Source organism: Rhinopithecus roxellana, chromosome 11 (genome assembly GCF_007565055.1).
Source record: "Rhinopithecus roxellana isolate Shanxi Qingling chromosome 11, ASM756505v1, whole genome shotgun sequence".
NCBI classification, from domain to species: domain Eukaryota; kingdom Metazoa; phylum Chordata; class Mammalia; order Primates; family Cercopithecidae; genus Rhinopithecus; species Rhinopithecus roxellana.
Genome location: NC_044559.1, coordinates 5759597 through 5785758, shown reverse-complemented (window position 1 = coordinate 5785758; position 26162 = coordinate 5759597). Strand labels below are relative to the sequence as shown.

General features: G+C 48.3%; 1 protein-coding gene across 1 annotated transcript in view; it reads right to left on the bottom strand.

Moving 5' to 3' along the window:
* The window catches only part of GRID1 (glutamate ionotropic receptor delta type subunit 1), a 791729-nt gene that overhangs the window by 551817 nt on the left and 213750 nt on the right, over window positions 1-26162 (bottom strand). Inside the window, exon 4 of the mRNA XM_030940876.1 lies at window positions 4306-4511. Coding sequence (XP_030796736.1) covers window positions 4306-4511 — 206 coding nt within the window. The remainder of the gene's footprint in view (window positions 1-4305; window positions 4512-26162) is intronic.

Genomic DNA, 26162 nt, shown 5'->3' with positions numbered 1-26162 from the left:
TAACACCCTGGAAAGAACCCCTGGAACACACCAGTCCTGAAGTCTGGATTTCCTGCCCCAGGCTAGGTAGCCCTCCCTGCTGACATCCCAGCCTCAACTCCAGCCACTCCCTCCCCTGCACACCCATGACTGCAACTGCATGACATACAAGTTCCTGAATACACTAGGCATCTCCTGACCCCTCTCTCCAGCCCTTCCTTGTCCACAGAGTTAGTGCAAGTTCATTCCTACAGACCCAGACCCAGAATCACCTAGTCCAGGAAGCTTCTGTTGACCCTCTGATGACCCCATCTGTCCCTGGCCACAGGACATCTCTCTGTCTTCCGTGCTCTTACAAGACCTGGCCACACCTCTGCCATTACAGGTAAAGGGGTCTGTTCACACCTCAGTCCTCCCCACCAAGCTGGGAGCCCTGTGAGAGCAGGGACAACAGCCTACATGCCCACACAGAACTTGGCACAGGCTGGGGCTCAGTAAATGCTAGAGAAGTGACAGGAAGAGCCATGAGGAGAAGACAGAAAGCTCCAGCAGCCACCGGCAAGATTCCCAGAGCAAGACCCCTCTCAGCAGCTGCTGCCTTGGTCACTTCAGCCATTCCATGGGCCGTGATCTCCAGCTGGTGAGGAAGCTGACAGGCTTGCATGAGGAGAACATCACAGGTAGTTGTCACTGTGCACTGAAGTCCCACTAAGCAACCTGTGGCCCAGAGAACCAAGGTCCAGCTGAGGATCCAATGAGTCCAATCCACTCCCCAATTAGGGTATGACTGGAAAGAGCCACCCACACTCACATGGAGGGTCCCAAGGTCAAGCCCAGGACAGAACAGGAACCCCTGGAGGAAGGGACCTTCCACAGCCTATACCCTCGGCAGCCCCCAGAGCAGCCCCATGGTGGCCCCAGGCCTGGGACCCAGAGACCTGAGTTCTATCACCCTCAGGCCCATCCTCCCCGAGGGGAGCCTCTCCACACGTCTTTAAGATGATGCAGTGTTGTGGTGGCTACTAAGATGGTGATGAGGAGGCTTGAGAGGATGAATGTGGAATAAAGACTGAGCGAGGGATGTGAGGGGTCTCTAGGTGGGGCCTGACACACAAGCCCACAGTGTCCCCAGGCAGGCCCCAGCACCTTGGCCTGCCACAATTCCTCCACTCACCCACTCACTGCCAAAGCCAGGCTCACAGAACCTGTAGGCCCCGCCAGCACAGCCCCTCATGAAGTGGAATCACAGAGAGGCTGGTGGTGCCATGTGCCCCCAGGCCAACAGCCATCTGCAGTGAATGAATGCCATTTTGCAAAATGTAAAAGATTCCAGCAGCTCTGTCTTCCTCACTCCCTCCCTCTCCCATGTGGCTAGGCTTCTTGAGTAGGGAAGAGGAGAACTTACAACTAGGAGAGCCACAGAGCCCACGCCAACTGTAGCTCATCCGTACCATCCCAGATGCGGCATAACATTGACATGCAGTCGATGTGGGGGGGCGCTGAGGGGACATTTACTCTTCCTTAACTGTGCTTTGGGCTTCATAGAATTCAGGACATGTTCTGGCAGTGTGTCATCCTTGTGAGCATCATTTGTCCTTGTCACAGCAAAGAGGAGGTTGGGTCGTCTGCTCAAGAAGCCCATGCAATGCCTCCAGGTGGTGAGGAAGGCTTCATGCAGGGACAGCACTCCCAGGTGTTCCTAAGGGACCTGCTGGGCTAGCCAGTCAGACAGCTCATGTTTACTTCAGAATCCACATTTCTTCCTCACCACACTTAGGAGATACGTTAAAATGCTTTGCGTGTAAGTACCCTGAGAACCTCTACCAAACCCTGGCCAGAGACACTGGAACCATATCTTTCCCCATGAGGCCAGCATGCCCTATTTCCCCACTCCAGCAAATGCAGTGCTATACGCTGTGTTCCTGGAATCATCACAGATGGAAGAGAGGGGCTCTGGAGGGAGTAAAATCTGGACTTGAATCCTGTTCAATGCCTAAGTGGCTACTTGTGTGACCTTAAGCAAGTCATTTAACATGTTTAGCTTTTCCGTTTCCTCCGTCTGCAAAGTGTGAGGATTAGAGAACGCACAAAGGGCCAGAGCCATCGCGGGCACTCGAGAAACCTCAGCTTCTTCCCTCCCAATAGCAGGCACATGGGAACAGGGATCAAGACTCTTATCATCAGTGGAGACTGAAGACTATGGTGGGAGCTGTTGGCCCAAAGTCCGAATGCCATCCTTCCCCCCAATCTCCTGCCAACACTCCCAAGGATTTGACTGAAGTTAAGAGTGGAGCAAAAGAAACTGTAGCATACTAGAGGGTGGGGGGTTTAGAAACGACCTACTGGATACTATTCTCACCACCTGGGTGACAGGATCCGTACTCCAAACCTCAGCATCACACAAGATTCCCATGTAACAAATCTGCACATGTACCCCCTGTATCTAAAATAAAAGTTGAAATTTAAAAATAAAATAATGGCCTGACAAAAAAAAGAGTGGCCACCCCAGAGGCATCCCCAGTCCCATCACACCCAGCAATGCGAGCAGGACAAAGCAAGCCCAGGAATCCACCACTGCAGGCGCTTGCATAATTAACCACTTGGAAATAACACCCTTAGGCCAGTCTTAGTTATGTGTTAAATCCTCACAGGGCTAGAAACAGGAAAGGGCTAAAATCCTCTAGAAGGAAAATGCATGAATATGTGCAGTGAAAAGAAAACAGATGCTTCTTAAAAAGCTATACGCTAAATGCTTTATCATAGCTGTCTCCTTCATCCCTTTTAACAGATGAAGAAACAGAGGCTAAGATGGTGATGCAAATGGCCCAAGGTCACACAAATAATAATTCAGGGAGCTGGGACTTGCCCCCAAATCCATTCAGCTCCAAAACCAATAGTCTTTCCACCCCCAAGCTTCACAGCAGAGCAAGGAGGAAAGGAAGCAAGGGGAAGGGGCAAGGAATTGACGAGAAGCAAGAAGCGAGGGGAACGGCAATGAGATTAGCTGACACCATCACCAGTACAGACTCCAGCTGAGGAAATACTGCCAGAAGAGCCATCCCCTGAGCAGACTTTTGCAAACGCACAGCTGGGTATATTCTGAGAAAGAATGGACATGTTAGTGCTGCTAATCCCAGGCTGCCCATTACTGGACTGAATCACTTCATACAGGGCAACATGTTCTGGTGAAAATGCCGGGAGCCGACAGGACATCACAGCCTGACGGACCACCGGCGTGATTCGGGGCCTGCTTAGCAGAGAGCATCAGGGCTGCCGGCCAATTGTACCATATTAAGCATTCCAAACTTTAAGTTCCCCAGCAGTGGGCTTTGGGCTGGCTCCTGATGCATGAGGTAGCATTCTGAGTAATAATTAATTAGAGGGAAAAGCAGAATAAGCAAGCAAAGAACATCAAATGGAATTAGCATAATGCCATGCTTCACTTCAGTTTACTTTCAATCAGAGAGGACCAGCAAGGTGACTGGGGTTGTCTGGAGAATCTGCAGGGAGCTCTTGGCCACCCTGTGACCTGTTCAATCCGCCTCTGCTCCCAGGCACACCACATCCCCAGCTTACCCCCAAAACCAACCCAGGCCAGAGGGAGACCTGCCAACTCCAGCCCATCACCTCTCTGCCATTAGACTACCTGGGCCGGCGCCAATCAGCCAACTCATAGGTTATTTCTAGTTTGTTCTCAAATTAATGGATTCTTTACAAATGAACGGATTCTTTACTAACTAATGGATTCTTAAACTGATGGGCCCTGTCTTCATTAGAAGGCTCCAATCTCGAACAGAGATGTTTATAAAAGAAATACACACTGATTATTAGCCCAAGTGCCAAAAAAATAAGAACGTCCAATGTATCCTTCAACGATAGGCAAAGACACCTCTTCCAGGTGCTAAGAAATCCCAAGGCAGACCTACCCACCTCTGCAGAAAGCTGGAAATTTATTTTATCCCTAGAGGCTTACACCTGTCAACAAAGAGAGGAAAATTAAAAAGGAAAAAAAAAAAAAAAAAAAAAAAGGCCTGAGTCTTGCCTCAGAAATCTCTGGCAGTGACTTGCAAACAGGCTTCCCATCAGCCTCCCCACAGCTTCTCAGAGGCTGGGCAGGCCTTGAGTCACCTGTTCGGGAACAATCAGGAACCAAGTAGTGCTCAGAGAATCCCCCCTCACAGGCTGTGTGCTGTGGGCCTAGCACCCAAGTGTCTCCATGTCCGTTTAGGCCGTGCATAAGACGACTGTGCCCTACAGCCCACCTGAGCCATCTTCTGCAGAGCCCTGGGCACCAGGCCCCTGAGGCCTCAGGCCCCCACGACCTACCTCGTTGATGAAGGAGTGGGCTCCCTGCGGGCTGAGCAGCAGGATGGCGCGGCGAAGCGTGTCCCGGTAGCGATTCAGCTCCTCTGTCTTCATTGTGGTGAAGAGGCTGGTGAATACGTGGCTAATGTTCTTGTCCACCTTTTGTAAAGAGACGTCAAGGCCCAGCCGCGAGGCCTGGTCCAGAAAGCTTTGAAGCCCACGGATATCTGAGCAGTGGGAGAAGAGGAGGAGGAGAAAAATCACCTTTAAGTGGGAATGCACCAGGGAGGGTGTCTAACTCCAACACGTTCCACCCCTGCAGGCCACCGCGAAAAACAAGGGTCCAAGTCTGCCTCAGGGATTCCCCTAAACAGAGGTTGGAGGATACCGGCATAGACTCAGTCACGCTCACCAGTGTCCAGCCTTGGCTGACTGTCTCCCCAACAGGTTGGATGCCATCCAACAGGTCCTATGGCCAGAACGTGCCCTTGATTCATGACAAGCTCTCTTTCTCTCCCTAGATGGGCCCAATCACAGCAATTCTGGCCTTCAGGCCACATTTGCTGGAGGTCCCTGGGCCTGACATCCCCAGTCCGCTCCAACTCCCTCTGCTCCCCACATGAGGTTCCTTGACCAACCATGGTGAGTTGAGGCCACTGACTGGAGTGGGCCTGGCCTCAGCAGATGGGCAGTTCAAGCCCTCAGTCCCTGCACCAATCCCGCAAATGTACAGCCTGCACCACGGCACCCCAGCCCTGAGGTGTGGGACCCCATCTGGCTTCAGGGACCTGATTTTCCTGGATGAAACATTCCTCCTGCCTGTTTCCAGCTGGAGTGACTCTCACTCCAAGTCCAGAGAGAAGCCCACATCCTGACTGGATCAGGGATGAGCGGGGGGTTCAAGGAGGTACAGAGAGAGCCCATCCTGGCACGCTGGTGATCACTGGGAGAGAGGCCTGTAGGCACAAACCACCCAGGGATGGAAGATTCAACAAGAAGGAACCTGGAAGCCAACATAGTTGCACTGCACACTGCTACAAATCTATCCTTGTGAGGCCTGAGGGTGCTAAAGTTTTTTCAACCAGTGCCAAAATCATCTTTTAGCAGCAGCCTTGTAGAAGCCATTTGGCTTTCCCAAAAATAGACATGCCCAGGAACAGAGGCAGGCAGGTCTGAGAGTAAGACATGGTCCTGATGATGTCATTTCAGCCCCTGGGTCCATGTGAGGCTGAAGCCTGTTTCTCCCGAATTTCCAGTTTCATGAGCCAGTGAATGCCTTTGCTTGCCAAAGGTGGGTCATGTGCAGCCCAGAGTCTCAATCCACAGACCATTTTTTCACAGCCTGGGATGTTTCTTGCATCTGGCCCATCCTTGCATTTCACCTCCCATAAGCAAGACCCATGCCTGAGTCGCACCCTCCAAAGGACACTCTAGGTCTGCCCAGATCCACAAGCTTCACTGTCCCCATGCCCTGGGATGCCCACAGGCACGGCCTGGCCCATGCAGTCACCAAGATAGAAATCCAAATAAACAGTGTTAGTTCAACCAGGTTTTGCTCCTGACCAGTCCCTCTCCAAAACTCTCTCTGTACTCATTTTGCAAACTTCCTGGTCTACACTCATGCCAAGTGCCATGCAAGCTGCTGCAGAAGTCCCGGGCTCCCTGTTGTGCCAAGAGGACAGGCTCACCACTAAGTGTAGTCCCAGCTGGACTGTGTGACAGGAGCCATCATGGGGAATCAAGCAGCACGAAGGAGGAGAGCAGAGCACTATGGCCATCGTAATGAGGGTGCTGGGAGCTGTGCACAGGGACCCCCTTCCCACTGCAGGGGGAAAGCCCTGGACTAGGGCCTCAGCACCTGCCAGGAACCCTGACACCTAGGACTCAGTGCAGTCCCTGAAGCTCTCAGGCAAATCACCATCCCCTTTGAGCCTGAAGGTCTCTCTGTCAAATGGGGATGAAAATCGCCAACTACCATTTTCCTGGGACTCTGAGGAACCACACTTCCTGTGCAGGCCACCTGCTTGTGTCTCAGGAGCCTGCACCTGGGAGTACAGGGAGCCCACCTCCTGGTGGTGCATGGGGAGGGCACAGTAGCATACAAATGAGAACCCTGGGGCCCTCTAGAGATGGCAAATGTGTGACCATCCAACCATGTCCTCAGCTGGCCCCTTGTCCATCAGCAGCCTGGTCCCTGGAGCACAGCCATGTGACCTAACCCACTGGCTTCACAAAGCACAGGGGTCTCGGTGTTGCTCTTCCCACTGTGTCAGACAGGAAGGAGAGCCAGCCCCAGGGCCGGGATGAAGTGGCCAGCACAGGCCTCCCCCAAAGTGAGGAAAGGTAGCCAACTGAGGACAATACGGTGCCTTACACCTGCACCGGTGCTCCAGGCCCCCAACACACAAGCCCCAGGCTGTCAACACCCTTTGGGTTCCCAGAGAGGCAATTCAGTCTCCATTAGCCTGTTCAGGGCTGTGCAGATCTGTAGCTCCCAAGCTTCTTGAAAGAAAAGGTGAAGAAGATAAAGACCTTTTCTTAACCAATTAGAGGGAGTAGCAGGGCAAGCGTGCAGAGATGGCTCAAGAGCTCCAACCAGAAACACAAGCGCTGGTGTCAGCCCCAGTCCTGCCCTCTCTGGAGCACAGCACAATGCAAATCTGTTCATCATAAGCTGGAGGACATTTCAGCACCCAGCGGCCACCCACACCAAAACCAGCAGTGGGCAGCTGTGCTGGGCACATAACAGCCTTCCATGGGTGCCAATGAGGGTTTCCCCCTGGATCTGGGCTGTACATAACACAACTTTTAGCCATATATGGCCATTAAAACTTCAATTAATTGAAGAGAAACACAATTACATGCTCATGCTCAGCTCCTCAGGTGCACTAGCCACATTTCAAGTACTCAACAGCCACATCTGGCTGGTGGCTACCATGTTGGACAGCACAGATATAGATCATATGAGATTGATCATCACAGAAAGTCCTATTGCCTGGTACTGCCTGGAGAAACCACCTTTAACCAGTGTGGTGTAAACGATATTCCTAAATATGGGAGACTGGCTGCCTTAAGGCCCCTGGCAAAGGCTCCTAATCCCAGGCTTTTTGTTCTCTCACTGTGAGGACTCCTCCAGCTCCAGCTCCGGCCTCGGCCAAGTGACCCGCTTTGATTATGGGACAGTAGTAAACTTGATGCACACAGAGGTTTGAAAAAAGCATTTGTGCATTTCCATTTCCACTCTTGGACCATGCCACCACCATGAGAATATCCCCAGGCCAGCTGCTGGAGACACACAGAGAAGAGTGAGGCAGGCACCCAGGCAGCCATCCCCAGCTGCAAGCAGCCGAACTCAGATGCACGAGCAAGCCCAGAGCAGAACTGCCCAGTTGACCTATAGACTCATAAAAAATAATAAATGACTGCTGTTCTAAGCCACTAAGTTTTGGGATCGTTTGTTTCCCAGCAATAACAAACTGATAGATCAAGGTCATCGGATGCACTGTATCTGGTATAGCTTATGAAAACGTTAAGTGAAAGAGCAACACCTTTGCCTTTAAAAATTGCCCTGCCACAGCTTACCTGTGGAACTGTCCACACAGGGCTGAGTGCTAGTCAGCCCCAGGATGAGGCCACATGTCCACAGGGAGCTTCTGCAGCCCTGTCCCTTCCTTAGAACACCAGTGGTCCTCATGGCCCTCATGGTCCTCTGGGTTGTGACCCAGATCCAAGCACAGCTGCATGATGGGCATGAAGGTGGGATCCTGAGACCTGTCATTTATAAGCTTCTGCTCCTTCCAGCATCTTCTAAGGCCACTGCAAGTCTTTAAAATGGCAGAGACTGGCCATGTCTACAGAGCATACCTTTCTCCACATCTGTGTACCATGAGGGCTTGCATAAGTCCATGAGTCTGGTAGGGACACCCATGTGGCTCCAGGGACCTTATGCCTCATGCCAGCATGGCCAGTCCTCTCAGGCTGGGGTTAAAGTCTCCTTCAGTCCCTTTTCTGAGCTCCCTCTACCTAAAACCATCTCAACCCATAGGACTATTTCATTTCTTCAGGGAATAGGAGATGCCATGGGCAGGTAGCAACTGTCTTGGCATCCTGAGTACATGAGAACATGCAATATGGGAGGACACAAGCCCTCAGAGCTCCTCTTTACCTCCCACTGCTGCATTTCTGGCTTCTGTTCCAGCAGCCCCTAATGGGGCTGAGGGTTTACAATCCATCAGAGAGAGTTTAAGCTCCCTGCCAGCGGTGGCTCCTCACGCCTGAAATCAGTGATGCCAGCTGAAGCCAGTGTTCGTGTTCCTGAGGGACCACAGCCCCTGGCTACCACCACCTGCTCCCAGTTGGCTGACAAGGTCAACTCTCAGCCTCCTTCCCCTGAAGCTTCTGTCCAGCTGCACTTGGGGTGGGGCTGGAGGCAGAGTAACAGTGGGGAGCCCAAGCCCATGCTGCAGCCCTCCTGCTACTCTCCAGGAATGGGGCCACGGAAGCCCACTTCTCCCACAAAGTCCTTTTCTCCCTTCAAGAAACCGAATTTGTAATTCCACCCTACCCCATCCCCCACCCCCAAAAATACCTGGCTGCTGCTGCTGCTCACAGAGAATTCCCCAAGACTGTAGACAATGAACAGATCTGGGGTTTCCCCCACTGGGCCACAGAGTGAGCGCCCCTCCCCTGGAATCCCTTGGCTCCCACAGGGCTCTGGACTTTGTCCCAGGGCCTCCCCAGCAAGCTCACTATACACACTGGCCAGCCCTACCCACCATCACCAATGCAGCTTCCACCAACCACACGCACTTCCACCCGCCCCTGGGGAAGGTTGCTGACTGAGGTCTTGTCAGGCCTCACATTAACCTGATCCAGAATGGGCACGAGAAAGGGAATGGCCACTGGGTCTCCAGGCAGCCAGGAGAGGCATGGACTCTGGAAAAGGCCACTGGACACTGCAGGGATAGGGAGGAGCTCCCTAGAGAGGAGTCCTGTGCCTTAGAGAAAGGAGGAAGCTTGGGGAGCATGGCCCAGTCCACTCCTGCGAGGAATGCAAGGTGACGGTGCCCGGGTTAGGCCTTGGCATTGCCTCTCTGCCTGCCAGCCTCGCTGCACCCTCTGTGGGCTCTCAGGGGCCCCGTCACCAGGCCTTCCCAATACCCAAGCCTGCCAGAGTCCTGCCAGCACCCACCCGTTCCTTCTTCTGCCAGTACTCACTGAGCACTCTGTATCTGTCTCTCCCCTGGGTATGGGGAAAACAAAACTGAATAAGCCCCTGGGGTTCTTGTATCACAGAACTTAACATTTCAGAGGCCGAGAACAAACCAGAACAAATCAACAGCAGGAAAGACAACAAGATAGTTTCCAACAATGAGAAGAGCCAAAGAAATAAATACTGGCCTGGAGGGGACTTCAGGGTGGGATAGGGAAGACCCTGCCTCGGTGAGGAGAAGCAGCTCTGGAAAACCCTTGGGAAGAACATTCCAGGAGAGGGAAACAGTACATAGAAAATTCCAGAATGAAGCATCTTTGACATCAAATGAAGAAGATCCTTGCTCGCCCCATGACAAGGCTGGACTGTGGAACTGCCAGGAAAGGAAGCTGAGGGTCAGTGGGCACCAGGGACAACCCATGGGGAGGAGAGGACACAGGTCCCTCCCTGCCTCCACACCAGCTTTCTGACACCTGGCCCTGCTTGCCCAGCACATCCCGGCCACTCGCCCTCTCCCCCTGCATCAGGCTCCATGACTCTGCTCTAAAGCTCCTGCCAAAGTCATCAACAAACAGGGGCCCTCCTCGGTCTTTGTCTTCCACGGTTCTCCAGCATCCAGCCTGCAGCCCTGCCTAATGCCCTCTCCCCCGGACTTGCAAGCTCAATGATATGCCCCTCTGCTCCCACTCGCTTCCCCTTCTCCTCCCTCACACACTCCCAGTCACACTCCCACTAGTCCTGGACTTCCCCCTGGTACTACCTGCAATATCTGTTCTCACGTGTCTGAGAAGAGCATCACCACACATGTACTAATGAGGCCCACATCCTGGACTGGCGGAAGCCTTTTAACTTCTCCTCCTAAACATTTTCCAAGTTCCACTCTCCCTTCTCAGGTTCAGCACTATCACGTCCTCCCTAGGATTCATGCAACAGTGTCCTGCAGGGTCCCCTGATCCTAGCATCTGCCCTCTAACACATTCCACAAGAATTTTCTCTCTTGAGATTATATCCGCTCACAATAAAGCCCTCCTCTAAACCTTCAACAAATAACACAATTTATGTAAGAGTTGCCAAGAAATTAATATCCTCAAAATTATCAGTCAATCAAGTTACAAACAAAAAGTCTTCTAGAGACTTCATTATTGTGCACAAAATAGACTCCAGACATTTTGAGTACCTAAGAGACTGTGGTCCTAATACCATATTTTTGAGATGGAGTCTCTCTCTTGTTGCCCAGGCTGGAATGCAGTGGCGCGATCTTAGCCCACTGCCACCTCCACCTCCCAGGTTCAAGCAATTCTCCTGCCTCAGCCTCCAGAGTAACTGGGATTACAGACGCCTGCCATCACACCCGCCTAATTTTTGTATTTTTAGTGAGGGTTTCACCATGCCTAACAGCATTTTCTATTTGTTTTAACATTCATCACCTGCCTCCACCATGACCTCCTCAAACCATATACCTTGGGCTCCAAAAAAAAGAAGCTCTTTGCCCACTCCTGGACATCCTCCATACACACACACACACCCTCCACTGGGATGCTCCCAATTTGAAATTTACAGAGCCCTACTCCTCCATCAAGACCCAATTCAAACTTCCCCTCTGAGGCCATCTCAAGTCCTCAAGTTGAAATTCATGCCTCCTTCAAATTTAATAATATTAAATAATATTAATAACATTAAATCATAATATATGGGTAACAGGAGCTAGGCCTTTCTCATTCGTGTTCTTTATCAAACCCCAAGGCTTGGTGCCTAGTACAGAGTCAGAAACAGTAAAAGTTTACGGAATCAAGTTGAACCGCAGCGGGAACCTGCCTGAAGCCCGGAGTGACTTCAGCAGCCACACGATGACCACGTATCAGGCGGAGGCAAAGCCCTACTTAGTAAGGAACTGAAGTCAGGAAAATCATTTTTTCAAAAATCTAAGGTTATAACTGTGACTATCCCTCCACTCCCTCTGAAAAATATCAGATAGTATATTTAATACTGGGTATTTTCAATACTTTCTTTCTGAAAAGTAATTGAAGTGAAAGAAGACATTTCAAATTGCTTCCCCTACTATTTTCAATTTCTGAGAAAGGCCCAGGCACTGAGAGTACTTATAGAGAATATTTTACCATCTGTAATGTACATATATATGTATGAATGCTGCCACCTCACACCCAGGAGAAGTTCACAGTTAGAAGTGTTTTTGGATTATTGGCAAATTTTCCAAAGGCTGAGACACAACTTTGATTCCACAGACTTTCTTTTTTTTTTTACTTCTTTCCTATCTGAGCCCCCAAAGATATGCTTTGAATTTCTTCCCAGATGTAGTTTACCCATAATTCAAGTTCATTTCTAAGAGCCCTGCCCAGCCTCCTCTCCTCTTTCATTGCACATTCCCCTCCCACCACCAGCTCCTAACGTCACCATAGTTGTTGCAAGCAGAGCAGGTGTGATGGTGGCAGGGTCTGCCGTTTCCAAGAGAACCCAAAGAACTACCCGCTGTGGCTCCAATCACAGGGGATACCCTTGCCCTCTGCCCGCTGGAATCCATCTGGAGCCTCACCTCCACATACCTCACAGCTTGGCTTCTCAGCTATGCATTTCCTCTTCCTCCGTTCCCGCCCTCTTCCTTCCTTCCTTACATATTTCCTGAGCACTGTCCTGGGCCAGGCCCTATGCTTGGTTCCAGAAGAGCAGAATGTTAAAACTTCACAGCCCTGTCCTGGAGGAGCTCTGGGTCCTGAGGGTAAGACTGACGCTGACCCTGAAGAAAGGAGTGGCTCCCATCTGCCACTTCTTGAGCACCTCCTATTGCCAGAATGTGTTCCATTTGCAGAGTATTTCATAAATAAACGAATTCCCTGCAATCGATCCATGTAGATGACTCTCTGTGGAAGTCAGAGGGGTACCAAGCAGGCCCAGGGGCAATTCAGCAAAGGTATGGCACATCCAGCAGCTGTTGGTAAAACTGGAAGCAGGCCTCCCCCGTCGTGGGGTGACAAGGTCCCCCAGAGCCTAGGCAAGGGCTGCATTCAGGTGAGTAGAATGATGGTGTCCCGCCAGCTTCAGCAGCACAGGGCTACTGCTCTAAGTCTTCTTGCCCAAGGTCTCATCTGGGAGAGTCCTGGATGGGAGGGAGGCCTCCCCTGTCCCCATCACAATCCCAGCTGCCCAGACAACACTCATGGTAGGCCCGGCCCTGAGGTCCTCCAGATTGACATCCCATCCCTCACCCCAAAAACCTCCACCCTCTGTATTAACCATATCATTTTCCCAAAGATATGAACTTATTTATTTAACTTTTATTTTAGTTTCAGAGTGTATCATATGGAACCAAAAAATCCTGAACAGCCAAGACAATCCTAAGCAAAAAGAACGAAGCTGGAGGCATCACGTACTCGACTTCAAAATATACTATAAGGCTACAGTAACCAAAACAGCATAGGGGTGCTGGTACAAAAATAGACACATAAACCAATGGAACAGAAAAGAAGACCCAGAAATAAAGCTGCACACATACAACCATCTGATCTTCAACAAAGTTGACAAAAACAAGCAATGGGGAAAGGACTCCCTATCACTAAGTGGGGCTGGGATAACTGGCTAGCCATATGCAGAAGACTAAAACTGGACCCCTTCCTTACATCTTTTACCTTTTGATGCTTTGACATCTGGGGCCTTGCTTACCCTGGAGGGCCTGTCTCTCCCTGGGTTAGTAAGCAACTTGCTCCAGAGCTTGCCTTTTATCTGCAAACCAACTAATCCAGAGCCCAGAACCCCAAGCACATTTTATATTGGGATCTCACACTCAGGGACACTATACACTTGTCCCAATCACCCCAGGGCCAGGTACCAGACAACCAGGGACAACCCTATGCCCCAGAGCCCACTGGGCTTATTCCCATCAGCCAACCCTAAGCCCACCTACTCTGCCTTGCCTGTTCCTCCCCATGGAAAGCACAGCCGACTCTTGCCCATAGTTTCCCCCCTCCTCCCTTCTGCTTCCCTGTGGCACCCGCTGGCAAGGCAGGCCCTCGTCTCTGGGAATCTGCAAGTATAACAAACGATCTTTTCAATGGTAGTCATCTCCTAATGTATTGGCCTTGCCATACTTAAATCATAATAAAACCTGTATTAAAACTCCCGTGCTCCTTGCAGCACTCTGCAATAGCCAAGACAGGGAATCAGCCTAGGTGTTCGCCAGCCGATGGATGGATGAAGAAAACGTGGTGTACATGCACAATGGAATGCTCTTCAGCCTTTGAAAAGAAGGAAATCCTGTCATTTGCAACAATGTGCGTGACCCTGGAGCAGATTATGCTAAGTGAAATAAATCAAACCCAGAAAGACAAATACTGCATGATCTCACTCACAAGTGGAATGTGAAAAGGTTTAACTTGAAATGGAGAATAGAAAGGTAGTTACCAGAAGCTGGGGAGTTAAGGGATTGGGGAGATGTTGGTCAAAGGAGGTGAAATTTCAATTAGGCAAGAGGAATAAGTTCAAGTGATCTACTGTATAAATGTTGACTACAGTTAATAACAATATATTGCATATTCGAAAATTCATAAAAGAGTCAATTTTAAGTGTTCTCACCACAAAAAAAAAAGACTGTGAGATAATGCATATGTTGATTACCTTGATTTAGCCATTCCACAATGTATGCATATATCAAAACATGTTGTGTATCATAAAAACATAACTTTTACTTGTCAAAAAAAAAAAAAACCACTGTCTTCCATGGTGGTCTGAGATTCACAGCTTAGGAAAGGCACAAAGCAGCAGTCCCATTGCCCTGCTCCCCCAGGGGTGCACAGAATAAGCACAAGCCTGGGTTCACTATCTGGGTGATCCTGGGCAACCACCTCTCTGAGCCCATTTTCTCACCTGCAAAGCAGAGCCAGCCCCACCTTCCTCCTAGGAGGCCTCAGATCCTTCAATGAGGGGCATACATCACAGCTGGCACAGTGCAAAACAGATGTTCAGCGGCTGTCAGCTCCCTTCCAACCTTCTCATCACTGCAGGGAACGCCCCCAAAAGGGCTCCCAAATGAACAAATCATCTCTCTTGTTCTAGAGTCTCATCAAGAAGGGAGGTGCCATCCTGACAATTGGGTGACACAATAGAAAACTAAAAAGGTCATCTCTCCCTTCTGTGATCATGGAAATTCCAAAGTTGTAAAGTGGCTTGAAGGGGAAGGTCTGTCATTGAAAACTCTTTGAGAAAGGAAACAAGTTTCTGCCTCTAATAAGGGCTGATAGTACCTAGGAGCCTTCTGCTCAGACAGGTTTCAGAACCAGCCACAGAGCCACATAAGGGCAGATTCAGGAAAGGGAGTGGGTGGTCTGGATGACCCCATATGGGCACGTTCACACTGTGTGTTCACATGTGTGCTGTTTCAGACACAGGGACCTTGAATGAGCCGTAGCCACACCCCCTGCCTGGGGCACTGACAATGGAAGGCTTCGGCTGATCCAACCACGTTCCAATTTCCCACAAAGTTCTACTCCTTTCCATTTAAAAAACAAACACAGGGAAAAACATTTTAAATAATCAGGCTGGAAGATCGAGATTAAAAACAATTTAAAATAAACGTCTACTCTGGCACTTTGGAAAAAACATACCACGCTACATTAAGTGCTTTGAATTAAGTAAATTATGCCAAGTAACTAATTTGCATAATTATCAAGATTTGCATTTTACACATGTTATGATGAAAATGACTTTATAAAATAATTCTTCACCAACTTGTGTTCCAAGCTGGGTTCCAGTATTTGGATAAAATTCCATAGTGTTTATCTGCTACTGTCTTTCATGTTTCAAATCTCTGGCTCCTTCAATATTTTCTTTTAATCTGGCAGGTCCCTTGTTCCCACTGCAATAAATAGTCCCTTTGATTTACAATTCCCTTCCATCAACTGAGTGAGATCATATTTTTAAGGAATCCATAATATGCTAATGATTTTTAGAATTTTCACAAATAAAGTTTGATTTTCCTGTCACCTTTCACTTCTGAGGTATTTGGTAATGATTTTAGCAGTTCTTCCTCTATGATTTACAGGGATGGTTTTCAGAGTCCTGCTGTTTTGACGCCATTTTTTCAGGACAAGGAATCAGCATGGCATTTCCCCACAAGCTTCTTTCCTGCATCAACAGGCCCCTCAGGGCAGGAGCAAGACCCCAGCCGAAGGCGCCCAGCAGGAGGCTCGCCTCCAGTCCTTGGGTGCTTGGTGCCCTCTCCCTGAGCTGCTGGATTCTTCAATGCTTCGTTTCTTTTCTCCCTCTCTGTGGCTTGTTAGGAAGGCTAACCATATCATGAAAGATGAAAAAACTGAAGGCCAGAGAAGTTGAGCTCCTCCTTCAGAACACAGAGGAACGACCCACATCATTGCTTTAAAGGAGCTCTGGGTATTTTTCTGGATCCCTCTTTCATTTAAGTAGAGAAGCAAATCTAGAGAAGTAATTTCCAAGTGTTTGTCCAAACAGCCACATGTGAATTTCCAGGGACTCCAAAGCTGATGCCTTTGGATTTTGTTAATGCCACAGCCCGATGACGTCTCTCCATGGTATGGCCAAACCAATGATGGCATAATCGTAACAGCATGTTACAGAATGAATGTTTGTGCTCCCCCAAAATTCATGTGTTAAAATCCTAACCCTCAATGTGATGGTATTAGAAGAGGGGGCTTTGGGAGGTAACTAGGGTCATAAGGGTAGAGACCTCCTGGTTGGAATTAGTGGCCTTATAAGAAAATAAGAGACTCGAGATCTTTTTCTCTCTACCAGGTGTACACACTGAGAGAAGATGGCCAACTGCAAAGTAGGAAGAGTGCCCTCACCAGACGTCAGATCCAGCACCTTGATCTTGGACTTCTCAGCCTCCAGACTGTGAGAATTAAATGTGTGTTGTTTAAGCCCCCCAGCATGAGGTATTTGTTATGGCAGCCCAAGTTTACTAGGACACAGCACATCTTATCAAGGTCTGTCTTCTTGCCAGGCACTATGTGAAGTAATTTGCATATACTGTCTCATTTAATCCCCATGACACCCTCATGTCTTGCCTGAGTTTATCCAGCCTAGGAAGGGGCTCAAATCCAGGGCCTCTGACTCCAGAGCCAGAGGTCTTTAGCCTTATTCACCAACAAGCTGAAGGCACCTGGGAAGGGATGAGAAGGAGGCAGGTTTGTAAACCCCATCATGTTTGCAATGGTCTGGTTTGCGATGCTGAGGTAGGTGCCCGGCACACACATTTCACCTGAGCCTGAGCACCCATAGGGAATTACCAGAGTATGCCCATTTCACAGATAAGTCACTGGCTCAGAACAGAGCTGGGATTCAACCCCAGATCTGTCTACCATAAGGGGCTCTGCTCTCTGTGCACCAACACATGGAAACCCCCATCCCCACCCAGACCTACCTAGTGGCCACCACAGGCATACAGAACTCCAGAGAGACAGTGCAGCAGGCTGGTCAAACGCTGGAGTCTGGCATTTAAGAATGGCAAGAGGAAACCGTGATGCATGCCATTACCAGCTGTTAATTTGCAATCAGTATTAATAAGTGACATTATACAGTGAAATGTAGCATCTTCATTAGTTCTGTAAATTATCACTCTGAGTAAAGCCCATTCTACTAGAAAGAGCAGCCCCAACTGAGTTAACTTGGAAGCAACCTGGGCTGGGTTCCACCTCTGCAGACCTGTCCGAGGGCCACCCAGGGGCTGTCACCCACCCACCCAATGGGCCCTCCTGATCCCTGGGACCAGCAATGTCTCGAGATCTGCTCTGGTGGGGAATGTGTGTGGGCCTGCCCTGGTCACTGCCCACAACTCCCACCCTCTCAGTGACAGGGTGATGGGACTGCCCCACACTATCTCACCCACTCAGGCTTGCCCCAAGCCTATGTCTGGTGCCCAACCAGGCCATGCCCTATTGTGGATACTAGAGAGAAGGATCAGATCCTGTCCTCCTGTCAGTGAGTCCAACAGGAAACGGACAAGAAAACAGTGTTTGAGGATGTACTAGGAACACCAGGGAGTGCACGAGAAGGGATTTGTTTCCCCAGACAGACGGAAGGTCTCAAGAAAGCCTTCAGAAAGTCAGGAGTTGGAACTTACAGGATGAAGAGGCATTTTCTGCATGGACAAGAGAGGGAGTATTCCAGACCGAGAGGATGTCAGGATCAAAGGCCTCATGGAACCCAACAGCCCAGGTGGAGACCTGTGCGTGGTTCTATTTTGGTATGAGGGGTGTGGGGCCTTGTGTGCCCCCAATAGGATAGCCACAGTGGCATTTCTGGACAGCAAGCGTGCCAGAAAACCCTGAGACCAGGGCCTAGGGCCCAGCCATGCCAAGCCCACCACTCCTGCCCACTGCCTCCTGTCTCTGAGGCAGAGAAAGGATGACAGCAACAGAGCCACTGCCCTGGAGTGAGCCCTGAAGCCCCACTCTGCGCCCAAGAGTCCCCACAGCCTGAGCAGTTGCTGCCTAGCTCTCAGGGAGGCCACTTCAAGGCAGGGCTGTGGCCCCCCGTGGAAGAAAGAGCCTGGGTTTTGGGGCCTGCCACAGGGGAGGTGGACTCACGGGTGGCCATCTCTGGCCTGGGCATGGCTCTTAAGTTCCCTGAGCTTTAGCCAATGCCTCTAAATTGGGCAGAGTGAGGCTGTCTAGGGGTAGGACCACCGTAAGGGGCACATGGAAGGACAGATATGAAGCACCTGGGACGGAGCCCATGTGAGGGGCAGGCCACTCGGAACAGCAGCCCATGCTCTCCAGTGTGGCTGCCGCCCCTCACCCATCTGTGCCTTGCCAGCCCTGACAGGGAGGCTTCTGTCTTCACAGCTTTCCACTGACCTCATGACAAGTGTTCTTTAAATTATGTATTTAATTTACATAATTTCCCTCTGATATTTACTCGGGTTTAATTTGTTTCCTCGGGAACCTGTCTTTGAAGAGACAGTAGCAACCAGAGCTGGAAGTGAAGCCACAGTAAGGGGCCCACAGATGCCACCACCCCTCATTGTGGGCCTCCCGACGCCACTTCTGCAGAGGGACCTCACTCTGTCTGAGCTCCAGGGTGCCACAGAGCCTCCAGTGACTGAGCCCAGTGGGTGCCAGGTCAGGTGGCATCTGGGATTCTGCCCCAGGCCTGAGTCTGGGTGCAAAGGAAGGCCTCCCTGACTGACACATTCACTCACACACACGCTCAGGTATTCCGACTCACCAGTGTTCACACTCACCTGTACTCACACACACTTAGTGGGCTGGAGCCCATCCTACCACTTTGCCAGAGCCTATTGTTACATTTTCAGGAATTTGCAAGCCAGTTATTAAACACAGCCAGTATGGATTAAATTATATAAACCTATCATTAAACAAATTATATTAACAAACAAAATTGATAAGTACACAAAGCTCATCATTCCCTAATGATTTTGCTGCATTTTACTATTATCTGTGCTCTTGAGGCTATTAATGTCTATCCTATCTGAAACACCAGAAATAATGGGTGTCATTGCTTCCCAGTTCCATGTCCAGGGACATCATGCTGCTCAAGATGGGGCTGGTGGTCAGTAGAGGCGGGGAGCTCTGCAAGAACGGAGCGGTGACACAGCTGGATACCCCAGCCCAGGCAGCCCGGCCATGCTAGGAGCAACACAGGTAGCCCAGGGCCTCTGCAACCCCACAGAGCCCCGCCACGAAAACATGCCTGCTAAGCCCCCAAATTAAAGCCACATCTATATTAATTAAGAGGCAGGATCTGCAGGCCTAATGGGGCTGTCTGCCCATCCATCACAAACTCGTTACCTCCTGCCAGAACCTCTTTGGCCAGATTACAAATGGGATGTAGGGTGGGGGCCAGGGAGGCAGGGTATTATCCTGAAATATAATTTGAATTTTCCTTCCAAAATACCATCCTCGGTCTGATCCATCACATACCGCACCCGCCCAGGCCTGGCACAAGCAAAGACGGGACCGTGGGGCCATCCATCACAGGCCGCCGGAAGGCCCTGGAAATGCCAGGGCTGCTCTTGGGCTCTGAGGAAGGTGCAGACAACTGGACTAATAGTATGATCAATGCCAGTGGGGTGGGGCTGCAGTCATGGGAAACGGCTGCTGGGACCAACACTGTCCCCTCTCCTCCTCCCGAGGGCAGATGTCCTTCCTGCCAGGAATGCTGGGCCAGGGGAGGAGGGAAGTGCGCCCCCATTTATGGCTTATGAAGCACCTTCTTTGCACTGTCCCACACTCTCCCCTTCATTTCCTCCTCACAGCAAGCCTACAAGGGCAGGATTTTCATTCCTGCTTTACAGAGGAAAAAACTGGGGCCTAGAGAGCTTCAGGCACTCTAGTAATAAGGGCTGAACCAGGAGGTCTGATTCTGTCCAGCTCTGCTGCCTCCAGGAGAGTGATACAACAGAATGTAGAGCCCCAAGGACCCCAGTCCACACCGTGGTCTCCAGGAGGGCTCCTGACTTCTTGACCAACCTCCATATCCAAGGGGGTCCCTCCCAGCAGCAGCAGGTGTCTTTAGAGAGTGGCCCCAGATCCTGGGCATCTTTCTCAGCACTGCATATCCCCAGATCCAAGCATGGAGCCTGGCATGCAATAGCAGCTCAGAAAAGTCACATGGAAAAAATGTTCAAATTAATTACAGAAATGCAATTCCTTGTCCAGGAATGGAAGCTCAAGTCCAACAGGAGCCCACTGGGTTGATGCAGAAGCCCACACCTGAGCTGGCCTATGCAAACTGAAGAGGAGGAATTGAAAGACCTGTCATCGTGGGATGGGCAAGAGCGCACACCTCTCCTCACTGCCACCTGTCCAGGAGCAAAACCGGGGGACACTCCAGCAGTGCACCCAGCACTGTGCCAAGCCCCATGCACTCCCATCTCATTTACTCATCCCAGCAAACCCAGGAGGGCAGGTCTATTATTATCCCCACTTTACAGATAACTGAGGTTTGGAGAGGTGAGTGCCAATGCCACAGTTCAAATCCAAGTCAATCTGACTCCAAAGCCCCTACCTTGAGTCTCTCTGATATTTAGGAACATGCCTCCTATAAAGAAGCCCCTCATTATTGTTAGCCCCCTTCACCTTCCAGAAAAAACAATAATCAAAAATAAATCCACTCGCTGCCAGATGCCCTCTGCCCAGGCCAGCATCATGGGCTGTATGGTTTGCTGAAGTCTGGGGAAGGCCCTCTGGTGGCCCTGGGTCTGTGCAGCCCCTGCCTGCAGCCAATAGCTGGGTGCCCACTTTGTCCGGCTCAACCAGGCCCATTCGACAGTTGGCCTGCTATTCTTCAAGGTGTCAACCACACAGTCTCTGCCCGGGACACTACATGGACTCTTTCCTAACCCATAGCTGCCTTTTTTTTGTTTTGTTTTTATTATACTTTAAGTTCTAGGGTACATGTGCATAACGTACAGGTTTGTTACATATGTATACTTGTGCCATGTTGGTGTGCTGCACCCATCAACTCGTCAGGACCCATCAATTCATCATATATATCAGGTATAACTCCCAATGCAATCCCTCCCCCCTCCCCACTCCCCATGATAGGCCCCGGTGTGTGATGTTCCCCTTCCCGAGTCCAAGTGATCTCATTGTTCAGTTCCCACCTATGAGTGAGAACATGCAGTGTTTGGTTTTCTGTTCTTGTGATAGTTTGCTAAGAATGATGGTTTCCAGCTGCATCCATGTCCCTACAAAGGACGCAAACTCATCCTTTTTTATGGCTGCATAGTATTCCATGGGGTATATGTGCCACATTTTCTTAATCCAGTCTGTCACAGATGGACATTTGGGTTGATTCCAAGTCTTCGCTATTGTGAATAGTGCCGCAATAAACATACGTGTGCATGTGTCTTTATAGCAGCATGATTTATAATCCTTTGGGTATATACCCAGTAGTGGGATGGCTGGGTCATATGGTACATCTAGTTCTAGATCCTTGAGGAATTGCCATACTGTTTTCCATAATGGTTGAACTAGTTTACAATCCCACCAACAGTGTAAAAGTGTTCCTATTTCTCCACATCCTCTCTAACACCTGTTGTTTCCTGACTTTTTAATGATTGCCATTCTAACTGGTGTGAGATGGTATCTCATTGTGGTTTTGATTTGCATTTCTCTGATGGCGAGTGATGATGAGCATTTTTTCATGTGTCTGTTGGCTGCATGAATGTCTTCTTTTGAGAAATGTCTGTTCATATCCTTTGCCCACTTTTTGATGGGGTTGTTTGATTTTTCTTGTATATTTGTTTGAGTTCTTTGTAGATTCTGGATATTAGCCCTTTGTCGGATGAGTAGATTGCAAAAATTTTCTCCCATTCTGTAGGTGGCCTGTTCACTCTGATGGTAGTTTCTTTTGCTGTGCAGAAGCTCTTTAGTTTAATTAGATCCCATTTGTCAATTTTGGCTTTTGCTGCCGTTGCTTTTGGTGTTTTAGACATGAAGTCCTTGCCCATGCCTATGTCCTGAATGGTATTACCTAGGTTTTCTTCTAGGGTTTTTATGGCATTAGGTCTAACATTTAAGTCTCTAATCCATCTTGAATTAATCTTCGTATAAGGAGTAAGGAAAGGATCCAGTTTCAGCTTTCTACTTATGGCTAGCCAATTTTCCCAGCACCATTTATTAAATAGGGAATCCTTTCCCCATTTCTTGTTTCTCTCAGGTTTGTCAAAGATCAGATGGCTGTAGATGTGTGGTATTATTTCTGAGGACTCTGTTCTGTTCCATTGGTCTATAGCTCTGTTTTGGTACCAGTACCATGCTGTTTTGGTTACTGTAGCCTTGTAGTATAGTTTGAAGTCAGGTAGCGTGACACCTCCAGCTTTGTCCTTTTGACTTAGGATTGTCTTGGCAATGCGGGCTCTTTTTTGGTTCCATATGAACTTTAAAGCAGTTTTTTCCAATTCTGTGAAGAAACTCATTGGTAGCTTGATGGGGATGGCATTGAATCTATAAATAACCTTGGGCAGTATGGCCATTTTCATGATATTGATTCTTCCTATCCATGAGCATGGTATGTTCTTCCATTTGTTTGTGTCCTCTTTGATTTCACTGAGCAGTGGTTTGTAGTTCTCCTTGAAGAGGTCCTTTACATCCCTTGTAAGTTGGATTCCTAGGTATTTGATTCTCTTTGAAGCAATTGTGAATGGAAGTTCATTCATGATTTGGCTCTCTGTTTGTCTGTTACTGGTGTATAAGAATGCTTGTGATTTTTGCACATTAATTTTGTATCCTGAGACTTTGCTGAAGTGGCTTATCAGCTTAAGGAGATTTTGGGCTGAGACGATGGGGTTTTCTAAATATACAATCATGTCATCTGCAAACAGGGACAATTTGACTTCTTCTTTTCCTAACTGAATACCCTTGATTTCTTTCTCTTGCCTGATTGCCCTAGCCAGAACTTCCAAGACTATGTTGAATAGGAGTGGTGAGAGAGGGCATCCCTGTCTTGTGCCAGGTTTCAAAGGGAATTTTTCCAGTTTTTGCCCATTCAGTATGATATTAGCTGTGGGTTTGTCATAAATAGCTCTTATTATTTTGAGGTACGTTCCATCAATACCGAATTTATTGAGCGTTTTTAGCATGAAGGGCTGTTGAATTTTGTCAAAAGCCTTTTCTGCATCTATTGAGATAATCATGTGGTTCTTGTCTTTGGTTCTGTTTATATGCTGGATTACATTTATTGATTTGCGAATGTTGAACCAGCCTTGCATCCCAGGGATGAAGCCCACTTGATCATGGTGGATAAGCTTTTTGATGTGCTGCTGAATCCGGTTTGCCAGTATTTTATTGAGGATTTTTGCATCGACGTTCATCAGGGATATTGGTCAAAAATTCTATTTTTTTGTTGTGTCTCTGCCAGGCTTTGGTATCAGGATGATATTGGCCTCATAAAATGAGTTAGGGAGGATTCCCTCTTTTTCTATTGATTGGAATAGTTTCAGAAGGAATGGTACCAGCTCCTCCTTGTACCTCTGGTAGAATTCAGCTGTGAGTCCATCTGGTCCTGGACTTTTTTTGGTTGGTAGGCTATTAATTATTGCCTCAATTTCAGAGCCTGCTATTGGTCTATTCAGGGATTCAACTTCTTCCTGGTTTAGTCTTGGAAGAGTATAAGTGTCCAGGAAATTATCTATTTCTTCTAGATTTTCTAGTTGATTTGCGTAGAGGTGTTTATAGTATTCTCTGATGGTAGTTTGTATTTCTGTGGGGTCAGTGGTGATATCCGCTTTATCATTTTTTATTGCATCTATTTGATTCCTCTCTCTTTTCTTCTTTGTTAGTCTTGCTAGCAGTCTGTCAATTTTGTTGATCTTTTCAAAAAACCAACTCCTGGATTCATTGATTTTTTGGAGGGTCTTTTGTGTCTCTATCTCCTTCAGTTCTGCTCTGATCTTAGTTATTTCTTGCCTTCTGCTAGCTTTTGAATGTGTTTGCTCTTGCTTCTCTAGTTCTTTTAATTGTGATGTTAGAGTGTCAATTTTAGATCTTTCCAGCTTTCTCTTGTGGGCATTTAGTGCTATAAATTTCCCTCTACACACTGCTTTAAATGTGTCCCAGAGATTCTAGTATGTTGTATCTTTGTTCTCATTGGTTTCAAAGAACATCTTTATTTCTGCCTTCATTTCGTTATGCATCCAGTAGTCATTCAGGAGCAGGTTGCTCAGTTTCCATGTAGTTGAGTGGTTTTGATTGAGTTTCTTAGTCCTGAGTTCTAGTTTGATTGCACTGTGGTCTGAGAGACAATTTGTTATAATTTCTGTTCTTTTACATTTGCTGAGGAGTGCTTTACTTCCAATTATGTGGTCAATTTTGGAATAAGTGAGATGTGGTGCTGAGAAGAATGTATATTCTGTTGATTTAGGGTGGAGAGTTCTATAGATGTCTATTAGGTCCACTTGGTGCAGAGGTGAGTTCAATTCCTGGATATCCTTTCTGTCTCGTTGATCTGTCTAATGTTGACAGTGGAGTGTTGAAGTCTCCCATGATTATTGTATGGGAGTCTAAGTCTCTTTGTAAGTCTCTAAGGACTTGCTTTATGAATCTGGGTTCTCCTGTATTGGGTGCATGTATATTTAGGATAGTTAGCTCTTCCTGTTGAATTGATCCTTTTACAATTATGTAATGGCCTTCTTTGTCTCTTTGATCTTTGATGGTTTAAAGTCTGTTTTATCAGAGACTAGGATTGCAACCCCTGCTTTTTTTTGTTCTCCATTTGCTTGGTAGATTTTCCTCCATCCCTTTATTTTGAGCCTATGTATGTCTCTGCATGTGAGATGGGTCTCCTGAATACAGCAGACTGATGGGTCTTGACTCTTTATCCAGTTTGCCAGTCTGTGTCTTTTAATTGGAGCATTTAGTCCATTGACATTTAAGGTTAATATTGTTATGTGTGAACTTGATCCTGCCATTATGATATTAACTGGTTATTTTGCTCGTTAGTTGATGCAGTTTCTTCCTAGCCTCGATGGTCTTTACATTTTGGCATGTTTTTGCAATGGCTGGTACCGGTTGTTCCTTTCCATGTTTAGGGCTTCCTTCAGGGTCTCTTGTAAGGCAGGCCTGGTGGTGACAAAATCTCTAAGCATTTGCTTATCTGTAAAGGATTTTATTTCTCCTTCACTTATGAAACTTAGTTTGGCTGGATATGAAATTCTGGGTTGAAAATTCTTTTCTTTAAGAATGTTGAATATTGGCCCCCACTCTCTTCTGGCTTGTAGAGTTTCTGCCAAGAGATCTCCTGTTAGTCTGATGGGGTTCCCTTTGTGGGTAACCCGACCTTTCTCTCTGGCTGCCCTTAAGATTCTTTCCTTCATTTCAACTTTGGTGAATCTGGCAATTATGTGTCTTAGAGTTGCTCTTCTCGAGGAGTATCTTTGTGGCTTTCTCTATATTTCCTGAATTTGAATGTTGGCCTGCCCTACTAGGTTGGGGAAGTTCTCCTGGATGATATCCTGAAGAGTGTTTTCCAACTTGGTTCCGTTTTCCCCCTCACTTTCAGGCACCCCAATCAGACGTAGATTTGGTCTTTTTACATAATCCCATACTTCTTGCAGGCTTTGTTCATTTCTTTTTCTTCTTTTTTCTTTTGGTTTCTCTTCTCGCTTCATTTCATTCATTTGATCCTTAATCGCTGATACTCTTTCTTCCAGTTGATCGAGTCGGTTACTGAAGCTTGTGCATTTGTCACGTATTTCTCGTGTCATGGTTTTCATCTCTGTCATTTCGTTTATGACCTTCTCTGCATTAATTAGTCTAGCTGTCAATTCTTCCACGCTTTTTTCAAGATTTTTAGTTTCTTTGCGCTGGGTACGTAATTCCTCCTTTAGCTCTGAGAAGTTTGATGGACTGAAGACTTCTTCTCTCATCTCGTCAAAGTCATTCTCCGACCAGCTTTGATCCGTTGCTGGCGATGGGCTGCGCTCCTTTGCAGGGGGAGATGCGCTCTTATTTTTTGAATTTCCAACTTTTCTGCCCTGCTTCTTCCCCATCTTTGTGGTTTTATCTGTCTCTGGTCTTTGATGATGGTGACGTACTGATGGGGTTTTGGTATAGGTGTCCTTCCTGTTTGATAGTTTTCCTTCTGACAGTCAGGACCCTCGGCTATAGGTCTGTTGGAGGTTGCTTGAGGTCCACTCCAGACCCTGTTTGCCTGGGTA